A 25775-nucleotide genomic window follows, 5' to 3' on the forward strand; every position below is an offset into this window, starting at 1 on the left:
TCTAGGAGAGGTAGCCTAGCCACCTGCCCCCCAGCACTGTTCTAGTAGAGGTAGCCTAGCCTAGCCACCTGCCCCCCAGCACTGTTCTAGTAGAGGTAGCCTAGCTTAGCCACCTGCTCCCCTGCACTGTTCTAGGAGAGGTAGCCTAGCCTAGCCACCTGCTCCCCTGCACTGTTCCATAGAGGTAGACTAGCCTAGCCTAGCCACCTGCCCCACTGTACTGTTGTGTAGAGTTAGCCTAGCCTAGCCTAGCCACCTGCCCCACTGAACTGTTCTAGTAGAGGTAGCCTAGCCTAGCCACCTGCCCCCCTGTACTGTTCTGGTAGAGGTAGCCTAGCCTAGCAACCTGCCCCCCTGCACTGTTCTAGTAGAGGTAGCCAAGCATAGCCACCTGCCCCCCAGCACTGTTCTAGGAGAGGTAGCCTAGCCACCTGCCCCCCAGCACTGTTCTAGTAGAGGTAGCCTAGCCTAGCCACCTGCCCCCCAGCACTGTTCTAGTAGAGGTAGCCTAGCTTAGCCACCTGCTCCCCTGCACTGTTCTAGTAGAGGTAGCCTAGCCTAGCCACCTGCTCCACTGCACTGTTCCATAGAGGTAGACTAGCCTAGCCTAGCCACCTGCCCCACTGTACTGTTGTGTAGAGTTAGCCTAGCCTAGCCTAGCCACCTGCCCCACTGAACTGTTCTAGTAGAGGTAGCCTAGCCTAGCCACCTGCCCCCCTGTACTGTTCTAGTAGAGGTAGCCTAGCCTAGCAACCTGCCCCCCTGCACTGTTCTAGTAGAGGTAGCCTAGCCTAGCCACCTGCCCCCCAGCACTGTTCTAGTAGAGGTAGCCTAGCCTAGCCACCTGCCCCCCAGCACTGTTCTAGTAGAGGTAGCCTAGCCTAGCCACCTGCCCCCCAGCACTGTTCTAGTAGAGGTAGCCTAGCCTAGCCACCTGCCCCCCAGCACTGTTCTAGTAGAGGTAGCCTAGCCTAGCCACCTGCCCCCCTGCACTGTTCTAGTAGAGGTAGCCTAGCCTAGCCACCTGCCCCCCAGCACTGTTCTAGTAGAGGTAGCCTAGCCTAGCCACCTGCTCCCCTGCACTGTTCTAGTAGAGGTAGCCTAGCCTAGCCACCTGCCCCCCTGCACTGTTCTAGGAGAGGTAGCCTAGCCTAGCCACCTGCTCCCCTGCACTGTTCTAGTAGAGGTAGCCTAGCCTAGCCACCTGCCCCCCTGCACTGTTCTAGGAGAGGTAGCCTAGCCTAGCCACCTGCTCCCCTGCACTGTTCTAGTAGAGGTAGCCTAGCCTAGCCACTTGCCCCGCAGGGATCATCAAGATAATTCAGACACTTTTTGGGGGGAACGAATGGTCAAGATGCCGGAATATAATGACTATTAACTTGTAGACTGAAAATTGACCGCAAACTGTAATGTCATCGTTACATTTGTATATGACACTTAGTTCCAAAGTTTTATGCATGGGAAAACTATGGAACAAATTTCTAAAATTAAAAACACTTGGAGTACTCTAGCCAAACTGTTATAGTAGAGGTATTCTAGCCAAGCCCCCTACACTGTTATAGTAGAGGTATTCTAGCCTTCTACACTGTTACGGTAGAGGTATTCTAGCCCTCTACACTATTATAGCAGAGGTAGCCACCTGCCCCCCTGTACTGTTCTAGTAGAGGTAGCCTAGCCTAGCCACCTGCCCCCCAGCACTGTTCTAGTAGAGGTAGCCTAGCCTCCTACACTATTATAGTAGAGGTATTCTAGCCTCCTACACTGTTATAGTAGAGGTATCCTAGCCTAGTCTCCTACACTGTTATAGTAGAGGTATTCTAGCCTAGTCTCCTACACTGTTATAGTAGAGGTATCCTAGCCTAGCCTAGTCTCCTACACTGTTATAGTAGAGGTATCCTAGCCTCCTACACTGTTATAGTAGAGGTATCCTAGTCTAGTCTCCTACACTGTTATAGTAGAGGTAGCCTAGCCTCCTACACTATTATAGTAGAGGTATCCTAGCCTAGTCTCCTACACTGTTATAGTAGAGGTATCCTAGCCTCCTACACTGTTATAGTAGAGGTATCCTAGCCTAGTCTCCTACACTGTTATAGTAGAGGTATCCTAGCCTCCTACACTGTTATAGTAGAGGTATCCTAGTCTAGTCTCCTACACTGTTATAGTAGAGGTAGCCTAGCCTCCTACACTATTATAGTAGAGGTATCCTAGCCTCCTACACTGTTATAGTAGAGGTATCCTAGTCTAGTCTCCTACACTGTTATAGTAGAGGTATCCTAGCCTAGCCTCCTACACTGTTATAGTAGAGGTATCCTAGCCTCCTACACTGTTATAGTAGAGGTATCCTAGTCTAGTCTCCTACACTGTTATAGTAGAGGTATCCTAGCCTAGCCTCCTACACTGTTATAGTAGAGGTATCCTAGCCTCCTACACTGTTATAGTAGAGGTATCCTAGCCTAGTCCCCTACACTGTTATAGTAGAGGTATTCTAGCCCCCTACACTGTTATAGTAGAGGTATCCTAGCCTCCTACACTGTTATAGTAGAGGTGTACTAGCCTAGCCTAGTCTCCTACACTGTTATAGTAGAGGTATTCTAGCCTCCTACACTGTTATAGTAGAGGTATCCTAGCCTCCTACACTGTTATAGTAGAGGTATCCTAGCCTAGCCTAGTCTCCTACACTGTTACAGTAGAGGTATTCTAGCCCCCTACACTGTTATAGTAGAGGTATCCTAGCCTAGCCTAGTCTCCTACACTGTTACAGTAGAGGTATCCTAGCCTAGTCTCCTACACTGTTACAGTAGAAGTATCCTAGCCCCCTACACTGTTATAGTAGAGGTATCCTAGCCTCCTACACTGTTATAGTAGAGGTATCCTAGCCTAGCCTAGTCCCCTACAATGTTATAGTAGAGGTATTCTAGCCCCCTACACTGTTATAGTAGAGGTATCCTAGCCTCCTACACTGTTATAGTAGAGGTATCCTAGCCTCCTACACTGTTATAGTAGAGGTATCCTAGCCCCCTACACTGTTATAGTAGAGGTATTCTAGCCCCCTACACTGTTATAGTAGAGGTATTCTAGCCTAGTCTCCTACAATGTTATAGTAGAGGTATCCTAGTCTCCTACACTGTTACAGTAGAGGTATCCTAGCCTCCTACACTGTTATAGTAGAGGTATCCTAGCCTAGTCTCCTACACTGTTATAGTAGAGGTATCCTAGCCTAGTCTCCTACACTGTTATAGTAGGGGTATCCTAGTCTCCTACACTGTTATAGTAGAGGTATCCTAGCCTAGTCTCCTACACTGTTATAGTAGAGGTATCCTAGCCTAGTCTCCTACACTGTTATAGTAGAGGTATCCTAGCCTAAACTAGTCTCCTACACTGTTATAGTAGAGGTATCCTAGCCTAAACTAGTCTCCTACACTGTTATAGTAGAGGTATCCTAGCCTAGCCTCCTACACTGTTATAGTAGAGGTATCCTAGCCCCCTATAATGTTATAGTAGAGGTATCCTAGCCTCCTACACTGTTATAGTAGAGGTATCCTAGCCTAGTCTCATACACTGTTATAGTAGAGGTATCCTAGTCTCCTACACTGTTATAGTAGAGGTATCCTAGTCTCCTACACTGTTATAGTAGAGGTATCCTAGCCTCCTACACTGTTATAGTAGAGGTATTCTAGCCTCCTACACTGTTATAGTAGAGGTATTCTAGCCTCCTACACTGTTATAGTAGAGGTATCCTAGCCTCCTACACTGTTATAGTAGAGGTATCCTAGCCTAGTCCCCTACACTGTTATAGTAGAGGTATTCTAGACTAGCCTCCTACACAGTTATATTAGAGGTATCCTAGCCTAGTCTCCTACACTGTTATAGTAGAGGTATCCTAGCCTAGCCTCCTACACTGTTATAGTAGAGGTATCCTAGCCTCCTACACTGTTTTAGTAGAGGTATCCTAGCCTAGTCTCCTACACTGTTATAGTAGAGGTATCCTAGCCTAGCCTTCTACTCTGTTATTGTAGAGGTATTCTAGCCTCCTACACTGTTATAGTAGAGGTATTTTAGTCTCCTACACTGTTATAGTAGAGGTATCCTAGCCTAGCCTAGTCTCCTACACTGTTATAGTAGAGGTATCCTAGCCTAGTCTCCTACACTGTTATAGTAGAGGTATCCTAGCCTCCTACACTGTTATAGTAGAGGTATCCTAGTCTAGTCTCCTACACTGTTATAGTAGAGGTATCCTAGCCTAGCCTCCTACACTGTTATAGTAGAGTTATCCTAGCCTAGCCTCCTACACTGTTATAGTAGAGGTATCCTAGCCTAGCCTCCTACACTGTTATAGTAGAGGTATCCTAGCCTAGCCTAGTCTCCTACACTGTTATAGTAGAGGTATACTAGCCTAGCCTAGTCTCCTACACTGTTATAGTAGAGGTATCCTAGCCTAGCCTAGTCTCCTACTTTGTTATAGTAGAGGTATCCTAGCCTAGTCTCCTACACTGTTATAGTAGAGGTATCCTAGCCTAGTCTCCTACACTGTTATAGTAGAGGTATCCTAGCCTAGCCTAGTCTCCTACACTGTTATAGTAGAGGTATCCTAGCCTCCTACACTGTTATAGTAGAGGTATCCTAGCCTAGTCTCCTACACTGTTATAGTAGAGGTATCCTAGCCTAGCCTAGTCTCCTACACTGTTATAGTAGAGGTATCCTAGCCTCCTACACTGTTATAGTAGAGGTATCCTAGCCTAGTCTCCTATACTGTTATAGTAGAGGTATCCTAGCCTCCTACACTGTTATAGTAGAGGTATCCTAGCCTAGCCTCCTACACTGTTATAGTAGAGGTATCCTAGTCTAGCCTCCTATACTGTTATAGTAGAGGTATCCTAGCCTCCTACACTGTTATAGTAGAGGTATCCTAGCCTAGCCTCCTACACTGTTATAGCAGAGTTATCCTAGCCTAGCCTAGCCTCCTACACAGTTATAGTAGAGGTATCCTAGCCTCCTACACTGTTATAGTAGAGGTATCCTAGTCTAGCCTCCTATACTGTTATAGTAGAGGTATCCTAGCCTCCTACACTGTTATAGTAGAGGTATCCTAGCCTAGCCTAGTCTCCTACACTGTTATAGTAGAGGTATCCTAGCCTAGTCTCCTACACTGTTATAGTAGAGGTATCCTAGCCTAGCCTAGTCTCCTACACTGTTATAGTAGAGGTATCCTAGCCTAGCCTCCTACACTGTTATAGTAGAGGTATCCTAGCCCCCTATAATGTTATAGTAGAGGTATCCTAGCCTCCTACACTGTTATAGTAGAGGTATCCTAGCCTAGTCTCATACACTGTTATAGTAGAGGTATCCTAGCCTAGCCTAGTCTCCTACACTGTTATAGTAGAGGTATCCTAGCCTCCTACACTGTTATAGTAGAGGTGTCCTAGCCTAGCCTAGCCTCCTACACTGTTATAGTAGAGGTATTCTAGCCTCCTACACTGTTATAGTAGAGGTATCCTAGCCTCCTACACTGTTATAGTAGAGGTATCCTAGCCTAGTCTCATACACTGTTATAGTAGAGGTATCCTAGCCTAGTCCCCTACACTGTTATAGTAGAGGTATTCTAGACTAGCCTCCTACACAGTTATAGTAGAGGTTTCCTAGACTAGCCTCCTACACTGTTATAGTAGAGGTATTCTAGCCCCCTACACTGTTATAGTAGAGGTATTCTAGACTAGCCTCCTACACTGTTATAGTAGAGGTATCCTAGCCTAGTCTCATACACTGTTATAGTAGAGGTATCCTAGCCTAGCCTAGTCTCCTACACTGTTATAGTAGAGGTATCCTAGCCTAGCCTAGTCTCCTACACTGTTATAGTAGAGGTATCCTAGCCTCCTACACTGCTATAGTAGAGGTATCCTAGCCTAGTCCCCTACACTGTTATAGTAGAGGTATCCTAGCCTCCTACACTGTTATAGTAGAGGTATCCTAGCCTAGCCTCCTACACTGTTATAGTAGAGGTATCCTAGCCTCCTACACTGTTATAGTAGAGGTATCCTAGCCTCCTACACTGTTATAGTAGAGGTATCCTAGCCTAGCCTCCTACACTGTTAAAGTAGAGGTATCCTAGCCTCCTACACTGTTATAGTAGAGGTATCCTAGCCTAGCCTAGTCTCCTACACTGTTATAGTAGAGGTATCCTAGCCTCCTACACAGTTATAGTAGAGGTATCCTAGTCTCCTACACTGTTATAGTAGAGGTATCCTAGCCTAGCCTAGTCTCATACACTGTTATAGTAGAGGTATCCTAGCCTAGCCTCCTACACTGTTATAGTAGAGGTATTCTAGCCTAGTCTCCTACACTGTTATAGTAGAGGTATCCTAGCCTAGCCTAGTCTCCCACACTGTTATAGTAGAGGTATCCTAGCCTCCTACACTGTTATAGTAGAGGTATCCTAGCCTAGTCTCCTACACTGTTATAGTAGAGGTATTCTACCCTAGCCTCCTACACTGTTATAGTAGAGGTATCCTAGCCTAGTCTCCTACACTGTTATAGTAGAGGTATTCTAGACTAGCCTCCTACACTGTTATAGTAGAGGTATCCTAGCCTAGTCTCCTACACTGTTATAGTAGAGGTATCCTAGCCTAGCCTAGTCTCCTACACTGTTATAGTAGAGGTATCCTAGCCTAGTCTCCTACACTGTTATAGTAGAGGTATCCTAGCCTAGCCTCCTACACTGTTATAGTAGAGGTATCCTAGCCTCCTACACTGTTATAGTAGAGGTATTCTAGCCTAGCCTCCTACACTGTTATAGTAGAGGTATCCTAGTCTCCTACACTGTTATAGTAGAGGTATTCTAGACTAGCCTCCTACACTGTTATAGTAGAGGTATTCTAGCCTAGCCTCCTACACTGTTATAGTAGAGGTATCCTAGCCTAGTCTCCTACACTGTTATAGTAGAGATATCCTAGCCTAGCCTCCTACACTGTTATAGTAGAGGTATCCTAGCCTCCTACACTGTAATAGTAGAGGTATCCTAGCCTCCTACACTGTTATAGTAGAGGTATTCTAGCCTCCTACACTGTTATAGTAGAGGTATCCTAGCCTAGGCTCCTACACTGTTATAGTAGAGGTATCCTAGCCTAGCCTAGTCTCCTACACTGTTATAGTAGAGGTATCCTAGCCTCCTACACTGTTATAGTAGAGGTATCCTAGCCTAGCCTAGTCTCCTACACTGTTATAGTAGAGGTATCCTAGCCTAGCCCCCTACACTTTTATAGTAGAGGTATCCTAGCCTAGCCTCCTACACAGTTATAGTAGAGGTATCCTAGCCTCCTACACTGTTATAGTAGAGGTATCTTAGCCTAGTCTCCTACACTGTTATAGTAGAGGTATTCTAGCCTAGTCTCCTACACTGTTATAGTAGAGGTATTCTAGCCTAGCCTCCTACACAGTTATAGTAGAGGTATTCTAGCCTAGCCCCCTACACTGTTATAGTAGAGGTATCCTAGCCTCCTACACTGTTATAGTAGAGGTATCCTAGCCTAGTCTCCTACACTGTTATAGTAGAGGTATCCTAGCCTAGTCTCCTACACTGTTATAGTAGAGGTATCCTAGCCTAGCCTAGCCTCCTACACTGTTATAGTAGAGGTATCCTAGCCTCCTACACTGTTATAGTAGAGGTATTCTAGCCCCCTACACTGTTATAGTAGAGGTATTCTAGCCTCCTACACTGTTATAGTAGAGGTATCCTAGCCTAGTCTAGCCTCCTACACTGTTATAGTAGAGGTATTCTAGCCTCCTACACTGTTATAGTAGAGGTATCCTAGCCTCTTACACTGTTATAGTAGAGGTATCCTAGCCTCTTACACTGTTATAGTAGAGGTATCCTAGCCTAGCCTCCTACACTGTTATAGTAGAGGTATCCTAGCCTAGTCCCCTACACTGTTATAGTAGAGGTATCCTAGCCTAGCCTAGTCTCCTACACTGTTATAGTAGAGGTATCCTAGCCTAGTCTCCTACACTGTTATAGTAGAGGTATCCTAGCCTAGTCTAGCCTCCTAACACTGTTATAGTAGAGGTATCCTAGCCTAGCCTAGCCTCCTACACTGTTATAGTAGAGGTATCCTAGCCTCCTACACAGTTATAGTAGAGGTATCCTAGCCTAGCCTCCTACACTGTTATAGTAGAGGTATCCTAGCCTAGTCCCCTACACTGTTATAGTAGAGGTATCCTAGCCTAGCCTAGTCTCCTACACTGTTATAGTAGAGGTATTCTAGCCCCCTACACTGTTATAGTAGAGGTATCCTAGCCTAGTCTCCTACACTGTTATAGTAGAGGTATCCTAGTCTAGCCTCCTACACTGTTATAGTAGAGGTATCCTAGCCTAGTCTCCTACACTGTTATAGTAGAGGTATCCTAGCCTAGCCTAGTCTCCTACACTGTTATAGTAGAGGTATCCTAGCCTAGCCTAGCCTCCTACACTGTTATAGTAGAGGTATCCTAGCCTCCTACACTGTTATAGTAGAGGTATCCTAGCCTAGTCCCCTACACTGTTATAGTAGAGGTATTCTAGCCCCCTACACTGTTATAGTAGAGGTATTCTAGCCTCCTACACTGTTATAGTAGAGGTATCCTAGCCTAGTCTCCTACACTGTTATAGTAGAGGTATCCTAGCCTAGCCTCCTACACTGTTATAGCAGAGTTATCCTAGCCTAGCCTAGTCTCCTACACTGTTATAGTAGAGGTATCCTAGCCTAGCCTCCTAACACTGTTATAGTAGAGGTATCCTAGCCTAGTCTAGCCTCCTACACTGTTATAGTAGAGGTATCCTAGCCTCCTACACAGTTATAGTAGAGGTATTCTAGCCTCCTACACTGTTATAGTAGAGGTATCCTAGCCTAGCCTCCTACACTGTTATAGTAGAGGTATCCTAGCCTAGCCTCCTACACTGTTATAGTAGAGGTATCCTAGCCTCCTACACTGTTATAGTAGAGGTATCCTAGCCTAGCCTCCTACACTGTTATAGTAGAGGTATCCTAGCCTAGTCCCCTACACTGTTATAGTAGAGGTATCCTAGCCTCCTACACTGTTATAGTAGAGGTATCCTAGCCTAGCCTCCTACACTGTTATAGTAGAGGTATCCTAGCCTAAACTAGTCTCCTACACTGTTATAGTAGAGGTATCCTAGCCTAGTCTCCAACACTGTTATAGTAGAGGTATCCTAGCCTAGCCTAGCCTCCTACACTGTTATAGTAGAGGTATCCTAGCCTCCTACACTGTTATAGTAGAGGTATCCTAGCCTAGTCTCCTACACTGTTACAGTAGAGGTATTCTAGCCCCCTACACTGTTAAAGTAGAGGTATCCTAGCCTTCTACACTGTAATAGTAGAGGTATCCTAGCCTAGCCTAGCCTTCTACACTGTAATAGTAGAGGTATCCTAGCCTTCTAACACTGTTATAGTAGAGGTATCCTAGCCTGGCCTAGCCTCCTACACTGTTATAGTAGAGGTATCCTAGCCTAGCCTAGTCCCCTACACTGTTATAGTAGAGGTATCCTAGCCTAGCCTAGCCTCCTAACACTGTTATAGTAGAGGTATCCTAGCCTTCTACACTGTAATAGTAGAGGTATCCTAGCCTAGCCTAGCCTTCTACACTGTAATAGTAGAGGTATCCTAGCCTTCTACACTGTTATAGTAGAGGTATCCTAGCCTAGTCTCCTACACTGTTATAGTAGAGGTATCCTAGCCTAGCCTCCTACACTGTTATAGTAGAGGTATCCTAGCCTAGCCTAGCCTCCTAACACTGTTATAGTAGAGGTATCCTAGCCTTCTACACTGTAATAGTAGAGGTATCCTAGCCTAGCCTAGCCCCCTACACTGTTATAGTAGAGGTATTCTAGCCTCCTACACTGTTATAGTAGAGGTATCCTAGCCTCCTACACTGTTATAGTAGAGGTATTCTAGCACCCTACACTGTTATAGTAGAGGTATTCTAGCACCCTACACTGTTATAGTAGAGGTATCCTAGCCTAGTCTAGCCTCCTAACACTGTTATAGTAGAGGTATCCTAGCCTAGCCTAGCCTCCTACACTGTTATAGTAGAGGTATCCTAGCCTCCTACACAGTTATAGTAGAGGTATCCTAGCCTAGCCTCCTACACTGTTATAGTAGAGGTATCCTAGCCTAGTCCCCTACACTGTTATAGTAGAGGTATCCTAGCCTAGCCTAGTCTCCTACACTGTTATAGTAGAGGTATTCTAGCCCCCTACACTGTTATAGTAGAGGTATCCTAGCCTAGTCTCCTACACTGTTATAGTAGAGGTATCCTAGTCTAGCCTCCTACACTGTTATAGTAGAGGTATCCTAGCCTAGTCTCCTACACTGTTATAGTAGAGGTATCCTAGCCTAGCCTAGTCTCCTACACTGTTATAGTAGAGGTATCCTAGCCTAGCCTAGCCTCCTACACTGTTATAGTAGAGGTATCCTAGCCTCCTACACTGTTATAGTAGAGGTATCCTAGCCTAGTCCCCTACACTGTTATAGTAGAGGTATTCTATCCCCCTACACTGTTATAGTAGAGGTATTCTAGCCTCCTACACTGTTATAGTAGAGGTATCCTAGCCTAGTCTCCTACACTGTTATAGTAGAGGTATCCTAGCCTAGCCTCCTACACTGTTATAGCAGAGTTATCCTAGCCTAGCCTAGCCTCCTACACTGTTATAGTAGAGGTATCCTAGTCTAGCCTCCTAACACTGTTATAGTAGAGGTATCCTAGCCTAGTCTCGCCTCCTACACTGTTATAGTAGAGGTATCCTAGCCTCCTACACAGTTATAGTAGAGGTATTCTAGCCTCCTACACTGTTATAGTAGAGGTATCCTAGCCTAGCCTCCTACACTGTTATAGTAGAGGTATCCTAGCCTAGCCTCCTACACTGTTATAGTAGAGGTATCCTAGCCTCCTACACTGTTATAGTAGAGGTATCCTAGCCTAGCCTCCTACACTGTTATAGTAGAGGTATCCTAGCCTAGTCCCCTACACTGTTATAGTAGAGGTATCCTAGCCTCCTACACTGTTATAGTAGAGGTATCCTAGCCTAGCCTCCTACACTGTTATAGTAGAGGTATCATAGCCTAAACTAGTCTCCTACACTGTTATAGTAGAGGTATCCTAGCCTAGTCTCCTACACTGTTATAGTAGAGGTATCCTAGCCTAGCCTAGCCTCCTACACTGTTATAGTAGAGGTATCCTAGCCTCCTACACTGTTATAGTAGAGGTATCCTAGCCTAGTCTCCTACACTGTTACAGTAGAGGTATTCTAGCCCCCTACACTGTTAAAGTAGAGGTATCCTAGCCTTCTACACTGTAATAGTAGAGGTATCCTAGCCTAGCCTAGCCTTCTACACTGTAATAGTAGAGGTATCCTAGCCTTCTAACACTGTTATAGTAGAGGTATCCTAGCCTAGCCTAGCCTCCTACACTGTTATAGTAGAGGTATCCTAGCCTAGCCTAGTCCCCTACACTGTTATAGTAGAGGTATCCTAGCCTAGCCTAGCCTCCTAACACTGTTATAGTAGAGGTATCCTAGCCTTCTACACTGTAATAGTAGAGGTATCCTAGCCTAGCCTAGCCTTCTACACTGTAATAGTAGAGGTATCCTAGCCTTCTACACTGTTATAGTAGAGGTATCCTAGCCTAGTCTCCTACACTGTTATAGTAGAGGTATCCTAGCCTAGCCTCCTACACTGTTATAGTAGAGGTATCCTAGCCTAGCCTAGCCTCCTAACACTGTTATAGTAGAGGTATCCTAGCCTTCTACACTGTAATAGTAGAGGTATCCTAGCCTAGCCTAGCCCCCTACACTGTTATAGTAGAGGTATTCTAGCCTCCTACACTGTTATCGTAGAGGTATCCTAGCCTCCTACACTGTTATAGTAGAGGTATTCTAGCACCCTACACTGTTATAGTAGAGGTATTCTAGCACCCTACACTGTTATAGTAGAGGTATCCTAGCCTCCTACACTGTTATAGTAGAGGTATCCTAGCCCCCTACACTGTTATAGTAGAGGTATTCTAGCACTCTACACTGTTATAGTAGAGGTATTCTAGCCTCCTACACTGTTATAGTAGAGGTATTCTAGCACCCTACACTGTTATAGTAGAGGTATCCTAGCCCCCTACACTGTTATAGTAGAGGTATCCTAGCCTCCTACACTGTTATAGTAGAGGTATCCTAGCCCCCTACACTGTTATAGTAGAGGTATCCTAGCCCCCTACACTGTTATAGTAGAGGTATTCTAGCACCCTACACTGTTATAGTAGAGGTATCCTAGCCTCCTACACTGTTATAGTAGAGGTATCCTAGCCCCCTACACTGTTATAGTAGAGGTATTCTAGCACCCTACACTGTTATAGTAGAGGTATTCTAGCCCCTTACACTGTTATAGTAGAGGTATCCTAGCCTAGTCTCCTACACTGTTATAGTAGAGGTATCCTAGCCTAGCCTAGTCTCCTACACTGTTATAGTAGAGGTATCCTAGCCTAGTCTCCTACACTGTTATAGTAGAGGTATCCTAGTCTCCTACACTGTTATAGTAGAGGTATCCTAGCCTAGCCTCCTACACTGTTATAGTAGAGGTATCCTAGCCTAGCCTAGTCTCCTACACTGTTATAGTAGAGGTATCCTAGCCTCCTACACTGTTATAGTAGAGGTATCCTAGCCTAGCCTAGTCTCCTACACTGTTATAGTAGAGGTATCCTAGCCTCCTACACTGTTATAGTAGAGGTATCCTAGCCTCCTACACTGTTATAGTAGAGGTATCCTAGCCTAGCCTCCTACACTGTTATAGTAGAGGTATCCTAGCCTAGGCTCCTACACTGTTATAGTAGAGGTATCCTAGTCTAGTCCCCTACACTGTTATAGTAGAGGTATCCTATCCTAGCCTAGTCTCCTACACTGTTATAGTAGAGGTATCCTAGTCTAGCCTCCTACACTGTTATAGTAGAGGTATCCTAGCCTCCTACACAGTTATAGTAGAGGTATTCTAGCCTCCTACACTGTTATAGTAGAGGTATCCTAGCCTAGCCTCCTACACTGTTATAGTAGAGGTATCCTAGCCTAGCCTCCTACACTGTTATAGTAGAGGTATCCTAGCCTCCTACACTGTTATAGTAGAGGTATCCTAGCCTAGCCTCCTACACTGTTATAGTAGAGGTATCCTAGCCTAGTCCCCTACACTGTTATAGTAGAGGTATCCTAGCCTCCTACACTGTTATAGTAGAGGTATCCTAGCCTAGCCTCCTACACTGTTATAGTAGAGGTATCCTAGCCTAAACTAGTCTCCTACACTGTTATAGTAGAGGTATCCTAGCCTAGTCTCCTACACTGTTATAGTAGAGGTATCCTAGCCTAGCCTAGCCTCCTAACACTGTTATAGTAGAGGTATCCTAGCCTTCTACACTGTAATAGTAGAGGTATCCTAGCCTAGCCTAGCCTTCTACACTGTAATAGTAGAGGTATCCTAGCCTTCTACACTGTTATAGTAGAGGTATCCTAGCCTAGTCTCCTACACTGTTATAGTAGAGGTATCCTAGCCTAGCCTCCTACACTGTTATAGTAGAGGTATCCTAGCCTAGCCTAGCCTCCTAACACTGTTATAGTAGAGGTATCCTAGCCTTCTACACTGTAATAGTAGAAGTATCCTAGCCTAGCCTAGCCCCCTACACTGTTATAGTAGAGGTATTCTAGCCTCCTACACTGTTATAGTAGAGGTATCCTAGCCTCCTACACTGTTATAGTAGAGGTATTCTAGCACCCTACACTGTTATAGTAGAGGTATTCTAGCACCCTACACTGTTATAGTAGAGGTATCCTAGCCTAGTCTAGCCTCCTAACACTGTTATAGTAGAGGTATCCTAGCCTAGCCTAGCCTCCTACACTGTTATAGTAGAGGTATCCTAGCCTCCTACACAGTTATAGTAGAGGTATCCTAGCCTAGCCTCCTACACTGTTATAGTAGAGGTATCCTAGCCTAGTCCCCTACACTGTTATAGTAGAGGTATCCTAGCCTAGCCTAGTCTCCTACACTGTTATAGTAGAGGTATTCTAGCCCCCTACACTGTTATAGTAGAGGTATCCTAGCCTAGTCTCCTACACTGTTATAGTAGAGGTATCCTAGTCTAGCCTCCTACACTGTTATAGTAGAGGTATCCTAGCCTAGTCTCCTACACTGTTATAGTAGAGGTATCCTAGCCTAGCCTAGTCTCCTACACTGTTATAGTAGAGGTATCCTAGCCTAGCCTAGCCTCCTACACTGTTATAGTAGAGGTATCCTAGCCTCCTACACTGTTATAGTAGAGGTATCCTAGCCTAGTCCCCTACACTGTTATAGTAGAGGTATTCTAGCCCCCTACACTGTTATAGTAGAGGTATTCTAGCCTCCTACACTGTTATAGTAGAGGTATCCTAGCCTAGTCTCCTACACTGTTATAGTAGAGGTATCCTAGCCTAGCCTCCTACACTGTTATAGCAGAGTTATCCTAGCCTAGCCTAGCCTCTTACACTGTTATAGTAGAGGTATCCTAGTCTAGCCTCCTAACACTGTTATAGTAGAGGTATCCTAGCCTAGTCTAGCCTCCTACACTGTTATAGTAGAGGTATCCTAGCCTCCTACACAGTTATAGTAGAGGTATTCTAGCCTCCTACACTGTTATAGTAGAGGTATCCTAGCCTAGCCTCCTACACTGTTATAGTAGAGGTATCCTAGCCTAGCCTCCTACACTGTTATAGTAGAGGTATCCTAGCCTCCTACACTGTTATAGTAGAGGTATCCTAGCCTAGCCTCCTACACTGTTATAGTAGAGGTATCCTAGCCTAGTCCCCTACACTGTTATAGTAGAGGTATCCTAGCCTCCTACACTGTTATAGTAGAGGTATCCTAGCCTAGCCTCCTACACTGTTATAGTAGAGGTATCCTAGCCTAAACTAGTCTCCTACACTGTTATAGTAGAGGTATCCTAGCCTAGTCTCGCCTCCTACACTGTTATAGTAGAGGTATCCTAGCCTCCTACACAGTTATAGTAGAGGTATTCTAGCCTCCTACACTGTTATAGTAGAGGTATCCTAGCCTAGCCTCCTACACTGTTATAGTAGAGGTATCCTAGCCTAGCCTCCTACACTGTTATAGTAGAGGTATCCTAGCCTCCTACACTGTTATAGTAGAGGTATCCTAGCCTAGCCTCCTACACTGTTATAGTAGAGGTATCCTAGCCTAGCCTCCTACACTGTTATAGCAGAGTTATCCTAGCCTAGCCTAGCCTCCTACACTGTTATAGTAGAGGTATCCTAGTCTAGCCTCCTAACACTGTTATAGTAGAGGTATCCTAGCCTAGTCTCGCCTCCTACACTGTTATAGTAGAGGTATCCTAGCCTCCTACACAGTTATAGTAGAGGTATTCTAGCCTCCTACACTGTTATAGTAGAGGTATCCTAGCCTAGCCTCCTACACTGTTATAGTAGAGGTATCCTAGCCTAGCCTCCTACACTGTTATAGTAGAGGTATCCTAGCCTCCTACACTGTTATAGTAGAGGTATCCTAGCCTAGCCTCCTACACTGTTATAGTAGAGGTATCCTAGCCTAGTCCCCTACACTGTTATATTAGAGGTATCCTAGCCTCCTACACTGTTATAGTAGAGGTATCCTAGCCTAGCCTCCTACACTGTTATAGTAGAGGTATCCTAGCCTAAACTAGTCTCCTACACTGTTATAGTAGAGGTATCCTAGCCTAGTCTCCTACACTGTTATAGTAGAGGTATCCTAGCCTAGCCTAGCCTCCTACACTGTTATAGTAGAGGTATCCTAGCCTCCTACACTGTTATAGTAGAGGTATCCTAGCCTAGTCTCCTACACTGTTACAGTAGAGGTATTCTAGCCCCCTACACTGTTAAAGTAGAGGTATCCTAGCCTTCTACACTGTAATAGTAGAGGTATCCTAGCCTAGCCTAGCCTTCTACACTGTAATAGTAGAGGTATCCTAGCCTTCTAACACTGTTATAGTAGAGGTATCCTAGCCTAGCCTAGCCTCCTACACTGTTATAGTAGAGGTATCCTAGCCTAGCCTAGTCCCCTACACTGTTATAGTAGAGGTATCCTAGCCTAGCCTAGCCTCCTAACACTGTTATAGTAGAGGTATCCTAGCCTTCTACACTGTAATAGTAGAGGTATCCTAGCCTAGCCTAGCCTTCTACACTGTAATAGTAGAGGTATCCTAGCCTTCTACACTGTTATAGTAGAGGTATCCTAGCCTAGTCTCCTACACTGTTATAGTAGAGGTATCCTAGCCTAGCCTCCTACACTGTTATAGTAGAGGTATCCTAGCCTAGCCTAGCCTCCTAACACTGTTATAGTAGAGGTATCCTAGCCTTCTACACTGTAATAGTAGAGGTATCCTAGCCTAGCCTAGCCCCCTACACTGTTATAGTAGAGGTATTCTAGCCTCCTACACTGTTATAGTAGAGGTATCCTAGCCTCCTACACTGTTATAGTAGAGGTATTCTAGCACCCTACACTGTTATAGTAGAGGTATTCTAGCACCCTACACTGTTATAGTAGAGGTATCCTAGCCTCCTACACTGTTATAGTAGAGGTATCCTAGCCCCCTACACTGTTATAGTAGAGGTATTCTAGCACTCTACACTGTTATAGTAGAGGTATTCTAGCACCCTACACTGTTATAGTAGAGGTATCCTAGCCCCCTACACTGTTATAGTAGAGGTATCCTAGCCTCCTACACTGTTATAGTAGAGGTATCCTAGCCCCCTACACTGTTATAGTAGAGGTATTCTAGCACCCTACACTGTTATAGTAGAGGTATTCTAGCCCCCTACACTGTTATAGTAGAGGTATTCTAGCCCCTTACACTGTTATAGTAGAGGTATCCTAGCCTAGTCTCCTACACTGTTATAGTAGAGGTATCCTAGCCTAGCCTAGTCTCCTACACTGTTATAGTAGAGGTATCCTAGCCTAGTCTCCTACACTGTTATAGTAGAGGTATCCTAGTCTCCTACACTGTTATAGTAGAGGTATCCTAGCCTAGCCTCCTACACTGTTATAGTAGAGGTATCCTAGCCTAGCCTAGTCTCCTACACTGTTATAGTAGAGGTATCCTAGCCTCCTACACTGTTATAGTAGAGGTATCCTAGCCTAGCCTAGTCTCCTACACTGTTATAGTAGAGGTATCCTAGCCTCCTACACTGTTATAGTAGAGGTATCCTAGCCTCCTACACTGTTATAGTAGAGGTATCCTAGCCTAGCCTCCTACACTGTTATAGTAGAGGTATCCTAGCCTAGGCTCCTACACTGTTATAGTAGAGGTATCCTAGTCTAGTCCCCTACACTGTTATAGTAGAGGTATCCTATCCTAGCCTAGTCTCCTACACTGTTATAGTAGAGGTATCCTAGCCTAGCCTCCTACACTGTTATAGCAGAGTTATCCTAGCCTAGCCTAGCCTCCTACACTGTTATAGTAGAGGTATCCTAGTCTAGCCTCCTAACACTGTTATAGTAGAGGTATCCTAGCCTAGTCTAGCCTCCTACACTGTTATAGTAGAGGTATCCTAGCCTCCTACACAGTTATAGTAGAGGTATTCTAGCCTCCTACACTGTTATAGTAGAGGTATCCTAGCCTAGCCTCCTACACTGTTATAGTAGAGGTATCCTAGCCTAGCCTCCTACACTGTTATAGTAGAGGTATTCTAGCCTCCTACACTGTTATAGTAGAGGTATCCTAGCCTCCTACACTGTTATAGTAGAGGTATTCTAGCACCCTACACTGTTATAGTAGAGGTATTCTAGCACCCTACACTGTTATAGTAGAGGTATCCTAGCCCCCTACACTGTTATAGTAGAGGTATCCTAGCCTCCTACACTGTTATAGTAGAGGTATCCTAGCACCCTACACTGTTATAGTAGAGGTATCCTAGCCCCCTACACTGTTATAGTAGAGGTATCCTAGCCTCCTACACTGTTATAGTAGAGGTATCCTAGCCCCCTACACTGTTATAGTAGAGGTATCCTAGCCCCCTACACTGTTATAGTAGAGGTATTCTAGCACCCTACACTGTTATAGTAGAGGTATCCTAGCCTCCTACACTGTTATAGTAGAGGTATCCTAGCCCCCTACACTGTTATAGTAGAGGTATTCTAGCACCCTACACTGTTATAGTAGAGGTATTCTAGCCCCCTACACTGTTATAGTAGAGGTATTCTAGCCCCTTACACTGTTATAGTAGAGGTATCCTAGCCTAGTCTCCTACACTGTTATAGTAGAGGTATCCTAGCCTAGCCTAGTCTCCTACACTGTTATAGTAGAGGTATCCTAGCCTAGTCTCCTACACTGTTATAGTAGAGGTATCCTAGTCTCCTACACTGTTATAGTAGAGGTATCCTAGCCTAGCCTCCTACACTGTTATAGTAGAGGTATCCTAGCCTAGCCTAGTCTCCTACACTGTTATAGTAGAGGTATCCTAGCCTCCTACACTGTTATAGTAGAGGTATCCTAGCCTAGCCTAGTCTCCTACACTGTTATAGTAGAGGTATCCTAGCCTCCTACACTGTTATAGTAGAGGTATCCTAGCCTCCTACACTGTTATAGTAGAGGTATCCTAGCCTAGCCTCCTACACTGTTATAGTAGAGGTATCCTAGCCTAGGCTCCTACACTGTTATAGTAGAGGTATCCTAGTCTAGTCCCCTACACTGTTATAGTAGAGGTATCCTATCCTAGCCTAGTCTCCTACACTGTTATAGTAGAGGTATCCTAGCCTAGCCTCCTACACTGTTATAGCAGAGTTATCCTAGCCTAGCCTAGCCTCCTACACTGTTATAGTAGAGGTATCCTAGTCTAGCCTCCTAACACTGTTATAGTAGAGGTATCCTAGCCTAGTCTAGCCTCCTACACTGTTATAGTAGAGGTATCCTAGCCTCCTACACAGTTATAGTAGAGGTATTCTAGCCTCCTACACTGTTATAGTAGAGGTATCCTAGCCTAGCCTCCTACACTGTTATAGTAGAGGTATCCTAGCCTAGCCTCCTACACTGTTATAGTAGAGGTATCCTAGCCTCCTACACTGTTATAGTAGAGGTATCCTAGCCTAGCCTCCTACACTGTTATAGTAGAGGTATCCTAGCCTAGTCCCCTACACTGTTATAGTAGAGGTATCCTAGCCTCCTACACTGTTATAGTAGAGGTATCCTAGCCTAGCCTCCTACACTGTTATAGTAGAGGTATCCTAGCCTAAACTAGTCTCCTACACTGTTATAGTAGAGGTATCCTAGCCTAGTCTCCTACACTGTTATAGTAGAGGTATCCTAGCCTAGCCTAGCCTCCTACACTGTTATAGTAGAGGTATCCTAGCCTCCTACACTGTTATAGTAGAGGTATCCTAGCCTAGTCTCCTACACTGTTACAGTAGAGGTATTCTAGCCCCCTACACTGTTAAAGTAGAGGTATCCTAGCCTTCTACACTGTAATAGTAGAGGTATCCTAGCCTAGCCTAGCCTTCTACACTGTAATAGTAGAGGTATCCTAGCCTTCTAACACTGTTATAGTAGAGGTATCCTAGCCTAGCCTAGCCTCCTACACTGTTATAGTAGAGGTATCCTAGCCTAGCCTAGTCCCCTACACTGTTATAGTAGAGGTATCCTAGCCTAGCCTAGCCTCCTAACACTGTTATAGTAGAGGTATCCTAGCCTTCTACACTGTAATAGTAGAGGTATCCTAGCCTAGCCTAGCCTTCTACACTGTAATAGTAGAGGTATCCTAGCCTTCTACACTGTTATAGTAGAGGTATCCTAGCCTAGTCTCCTACACTGTTATAGTAGAGGTATCCTAGCCTAGCCTCCTACACTGTTATAGTAGAGGTATCCTAGCCTAGCCTAGCCTCCTAACACTGTTATAGTAGAGGTATCCTAGCCTTCTACACTGTAATAGTAGAGGTATCCTAGCCTAGCCTAGCCCCCTACACTGTTATAGTAGAGGTATTCTAGCCTCCTACACTGTTATAGTAGAGGTATCCTAGCCTCCTACACTGTTATAGTAGAGGTATTCTAGCACCCTACACTGTTATAGTAGAGGTATTCTAGCACCCTACACTGTTATAGTAGAGGTATCCTAGCCTAGTCTAGCCTCCTAACACTGTTATAGTAGAGGTATCCTAGCCTAGCCTAGCCTCCTACACTGTTATAGTAGAGGTATCCTAGCCTCCTACACAGTTATAGTAGAGGTATCCTAGCCTAGCCTCCTACACTGTTATAGTAGAGGTATCCTAGCCTAGTCCCCTACACTGTTATAGTAGAGGTATCCTAGCCTAGCCTAGTCTCCTACACTGTTATAGTAGAGGTATTCTAGCCCCCTACACTGTTATAGTAGAGGTATCCTAGCCTAGTCTCCTACACTGTTATAGTAGAGGTATCCTAGTCTAGCCTCCTACACTGTTATAGTAGAGGTATCCTAGCCTAGTCTCCTACACTGTTATAGTAGAGGTATCCTAGCCTAGCCTAGTCTCCTACACTGTTATAGTAGAGGTATCCTAGCCTAGCCTAGCCTCCTACACTGTTATAGTAGAGGTATCCTAGCCTCCTACACTGTTATAGTAGAGGTATCCTAGCCTAGTCCCCTACACTGTTATAGTAGAGGTATTCTAGCCCCCTACACTGTTATAGTAGAGGTATTCTAGCCTCCTACACTGTTATAGTAGAGGTATCCTAGCCTAGTCTCCTACACTGTTATAGTAGAGGTATCCTAGCCTAGCCTCCTACACTGTTATAGCAGAGTTATCCTAGCCTAGCCTAGCCTCCTACACTGTTATAGTAGAGGTATCCTAGTCTAGCCTCCTAACACTGTTATAGTAGAGGTATCCTAGCCTAGTCTAGCCTCCTACACTGTTATAGTAGAGGTATCCTAGCCTCCTACACAGTTATAGTAGAGGTATTCTAGCCTCCTACACTGTTATAGTAGAGGTATCCTAGCCTAGCCTCCTACACTGTTATAGTAGAGGTATCCTAGCCTAGCCTCCTACACTGTTATAGTAGAGGTATCCTAGCCTCCTACACTGTTATAGTAGAGGTATCCTAGCCTAGCCTCCTACACTGTTATAGTAGAGGTATCCTAGCCTAGTCCCCTACACTGTTATAGTAGAGGTATCCTAGCCTCCTACACTGTTATAGTAGAGGTATCCTAGCCTAGCCTCCTACACTGTTATAGTAGAGGTATCCTAGCCTAAACTAGTCTCCTACACTGTTATAGTAGAGGTATCCTAGCCTAGTCTCCTACACTGTTATAGTAGAGGTATCCTAGCCTAGCCTAGCCTCCTACACTGTTATAGTAGAGGTATCCTAGCCTCCTACACTGTTATAGTAGAGGTATCCTAGCCTAGTCTCCTACACTGTTACAGTAGAGGTATTCTAGCCCCCTACACTGTTAAAGTAGAGGTATCCTAGCCTTCTACACTGTAATAGTAGAGGTATCCTAGCCTAGCCTTCTACACTGTAATAGTAGAGGTATCCTAGCCTTCTAACACTGTTATAGTAGAGGTATCCTAGCCTAGCCTAGCCTCCTACACTGTTATAGTAGAGGTATCCTAGCCTAGCCTAGTCCCCTACACTGTTATAGTAGAGGTATCCTAGCCTAGCCTAGCCTCCTAACACTGTTATAGTAGAGGTATCCTAGCCTTCTACACTGTAATAGTAGAGGTATCCTAGCCTAGCCTAGCCTTCTACACTGTAATAGTAGAGGTATCCTAGCCTTCTACACTGTTATAGTAGAGGTATCCTAGCCTAGTCTCCTACACTGTTATAGTAGAGGTATCCTAGCCTAGCCTCCTACACTGTTATAGTAGAGGTATCCTAGCCTAGCCTAGCCTCCTAACACTGTTATAGTAGAGGTATCCTAGCCTTCTACACTGTAATAGTAGAGGTATCCTAGCCTAGCCTAGCCCCCTACACTGTTATAGTAGAGGTATTCTAGCCTCCTACACTGTTATAGTAGAGGTATTCTAGCACCCTACACTGTTATAGTAGAGGTATTCTAGCACCCTACACTGTTATAGTAGAGGTATCCTAGCCCCCTACACTGTTATAGTAGAGGTATCCTAGCCTCCTACACTGTTATAGTAGAGGTATCCTAGCCCCCTACACTGTTATAGTAGAGGTATCCTAGCCCCCTACACTGTTATAGTAGAGGTATTCTAGCACCCTACACTGTTATAGTAGAGGTATCCTAGCCTCCTACACTGTTATAGTAGAGGTATCCTAGCCCCCTACACTGTTATAGTAGAGGTATTCTAGCACCCTACACTGTTATAGTAGAGGTATTCTAGCCCCCTACACTGTTATAGTAGAGGTATTCTAGCCCCCTACACTGTTATAGTAGAGGTATCCTAGTCTCCTACACTGTTATAGTAGAGGTATCCTAGCCTAGTCTCCTACACTGTTATAGTAGAGGTATCCTAGCCTAGCCTAGTCTCCTACACTGTTATAGTAGAGGTATCCTAGCCTAGTCTCCTACACTGTTATAGTAGAGGTATCCTAGTCTCCTACACTGTTATAGTAGAGGTATCCTAGCCTAGCCTCCTACACTGTTATAGTAGAGGTATCCTAGCCTAGCCTAGTCTCCTACACTGTTATAGTAGAGGTATCCTAGCCTCCTACACTGTTATAGTAGAGGTATCCTAGCCTAGCCTAGTCTCCTACACTGTTATAGTAGAGGTATCCTAGCCTAGTCTCCTACACTGTTATAGTAGAGGTATCCTAGCCTAGCCTCCTACACTGTTATAGTAGAGGTATCCTAGCCTAGCCTAGCCTCCTAACACTGTTATAGTAGAGGTATCCTAGCCTTCTACACTGTAATAGTAGAGGTATCCTAGCCTAGCCTAGCCCCCTACACTGTTATAGTAGAGGTATTCTAGCCTCCTACACTGTTATAGTAGAGGTATTCTAGCACCCTACACTGTTATAGTAGAGGTATTCTAGCACCCTACACTGTTATAGTAGAGGTATCCTAGCCCCCTACACTGTTATAGTAGAGGTATCCTAGCCTCCTACACTGTTATAGTAGAGGTATCCTAGCCCCCTACACTGTTATAGTAGAGGTATCCTAGCCCCCTACACTGTTATAGTAGAGGTATTCTAGCACCCTACACTGTTATAGTAGAGGTATCCTAGCCTCCTACACTGTTATAGTAGAGGTATCCTAGCCCCCTACACTGTTATAGTAGAGGTATTCTAGCACCCTACACTGTTATAGTAGAGGTATTCTAGCCCCCTACACTGTTATAGTAGAGGTATTCTAGCCCCCTACACTGTTATAGTAGAGGTATCCTAGTCTCCTACACTGTTATAGTAGAGGTATCCTAGCCTAGTCTCCTACACTGTTATAGTAGAGGTATCCTAGCCTAGCCTAGTCTCCTACACTGTTATAGTAGAGGTATCCTAGCCTAGTCTCCTACACTGTTATAGTAGAGGTATCCTAGTCTCCTACACTGTTATAGTAGAGGTATCCTAGCCTAGCCTCCTACACTGTTATAGTAGAGGTATCCTAGCCTAGCCTAGTCTCCTACACTGTTATAGTAGAGGTATCCTAGCCTCCTACACTGTTATAGTAGAGGTATCCTAGCCTAGCCTAGTCTCCTACACTGTTATAGTAGAGGTATCCTAGCCTCCTACACTGTTATAGTAGAGGTATCCTAGCCTCCTACACTGTTATAGTAGAGGTATCCTAGCCTAGCCTCCTACACTGTTATAGTAGAGGTATCCTAGCCTAGGCTCCTACACTGTTATAGTAGAGGTATCCTAGTCTAGTCCCCTACACTGTTATAGTAGAGGTATCCTATCCTAGCCTAGGCTCCTACACTGTTATAGTAGAGGTATCCTAGCCTAGGCTCCTACACTGTTATAGTAGAGGTATCCTAGCCTAGCCTAGTCTCCTACACTGTTATAGTAGAGGTATCCTAGTCTAGTCCCCTACACTGTTATAGTAGAGGTATCCTAGCCTCCTACACTGTTATAGTAGAGGTATCCTAGCCTAGTCTCCTACACTGTTATAGTAGAGGTATCCTAGCCTAGTCTCCTACACTGTTATAGTAGAGGTATCCTAGCCTAGCCTCCTACACTGTTATAGTAGAGGTATCCTAGCCTAGCCTCCTACACTGTTATAGTAGAGGTATCCTAGCCTAGTCCCCTACACTGTTATAGTAGAGGTATCCTAGCCTCCTACACTGTTATAGTAGAGGTATCCTAGCCTAGCCTCCTACACTGTTATAGCAGAGTTATCCTTGTCAACCTATCCATCGTCAGCATCATTTCCTCCTATCCCTCATACATCATTTGTTGTAATAATCGTGTGTGTTGTTTTTTCTTTTTGCTATGTTTGTAGAGACCACCCAGCGACAGCCTCGGAGCAGACCAGCAGCATCAGCCTCAGTTTGTGTCATGAACCATGGTGTTCCCACCACGATATGTCTGTCCCATAATAAGAGCCCCTCACCGCAACACCAGCCACCCACCTGATAACACATTAGCCTCGTTTTGTTGTGTGTGTGTGTGTGTGTTAAAATTAGTTTTAAATAATTGGGTGTTTACAGTGGCAACCTGTACCTCACAGATTAAATGGCATACTAATCCCTTTATATACCCACACCTGTTCAAAAGTAGTGCACTACATAGGGAATAGGGTGCCGTTTGGTTTTAAGATGCATCCTAACTCAGCATAGGGAGTGTTGTTGTCAAGCCTCATGTAGGTCAGTATCTGTGATTGGTTATTGTGCTGTAACGTACTGTAATGTTCTGTGCCTATTGTTGGTATGTATGTGCCTAGAGCCTGTATATAAGCTTGTGTGTGCAAAAGTTGTGTACTAGTACTCCTCAATGTTTATTTTGAGTGATTATCAAATATTTGTGTGCTGCTTCTGTTTTAAAATAATAATAATAATAAACTGTTACTCAGATAAATTCTATCACCCCCCCCCCCTTCCCCGACAGATTATCTCTATTCCTACGGTTCTATCACCCCCCCTTCCCCAACAGATTATCTCTAGTCCTACGGTTCTATCACACCCCCCTTCCCCAACAGATGATCTCTATTCCTACGGTTCTATCACCCCCCTTCCCCGACAGATTACCTCTATTCCTACGGTTCTATCACCCCCCCCCCCCTTCCCCAACAGATTATCTCTATTCCTACGGTTCTATCACCCCCCCATTCCCCAACAGATGATCTCTAGTCCTACGGTTCTATCACACCCCCCTTCCCCAACAGATGATCTCTATTCCTACGGTTCAATCACCCCCCCCCCCCCCCCCCCCCTTCCCCAACAGATTATCTCTATTCCTACGGTTCTATCACCCCCCCCCCCCCCCCCCTTCCCCAACAGATTATCTCTATTCCTACGGTTCTATCACCCCCCCTTCTCCAACAGATGATCTCTATTCCTACGGTTCTATCACCCCCCCTTCCCCAACAGATTATCTCTATTCCTACGGTTCTATCTGCCCCCCCCCCCCCCCCTTCCCCAACAGATTATCTCTATTCCTACGGTTCTATCACCCCCCCCCCCCCCAACAGATTATCTCTGTTCCTACGGTTCTATCACCCCCCCTTCCCCAACAGATGGTCTCTATTCCTACGGTTCTATCACCCCCCCTTCCCCAACAGATGGTCTCTATTCCTACGGTTCTATCACCCCCCCTTCCCCAACAGATGGTCTCTATTCCTACGGTTCTATAACCCCCCCCCCCCTTCCCCAACA

At 45.0% G+C, this 25775-nt stretch overlaps 1 protein-coding gene across 2 annotated transcripts in view; it reads left to right on the forward strand.

Annotated features, from left to right (window-relative positions):
* LOC129861857 (potassium voltage-gated channel subfamily C member 1-like) overlaps positions 1-25311 on the forward strand; it is a 75784-nt gene extending 50473 nt beyond the window's left edge. For both annotated transcript variants that reach the window (XM_055932998.1, XM_055933000.1), the window contains one exon: positions 24404-25311. In XM_055932998.1, the coding sequence (XP_055788973.1) occupies positions 24404-24537 (134 nt within the window). In that variant the 3' untranslated portion in view covers positions 24538-25311. The remainder of the gene's footprint in view (positions 1-24403) is intronic.
* Positions 25312-25775: the final 464 nt, after the last annotated feature.

The sequence above is a fragment of the Salvelinus fontinalis genome, chromosome 9, assembly GCF_029448725.1.
Source record: "Salvelinus fontinalis isolate EN_2023a chromosome 9, ASM2944872v1, whole genome shotgun sequence".
NCBI classification, from domain to species: Eukaryota; Metazoa; Chordata; class Actinopteri; order Salmoniformes; family Salmonidae; genus Salvelinus; species Salvelinus fontinalis.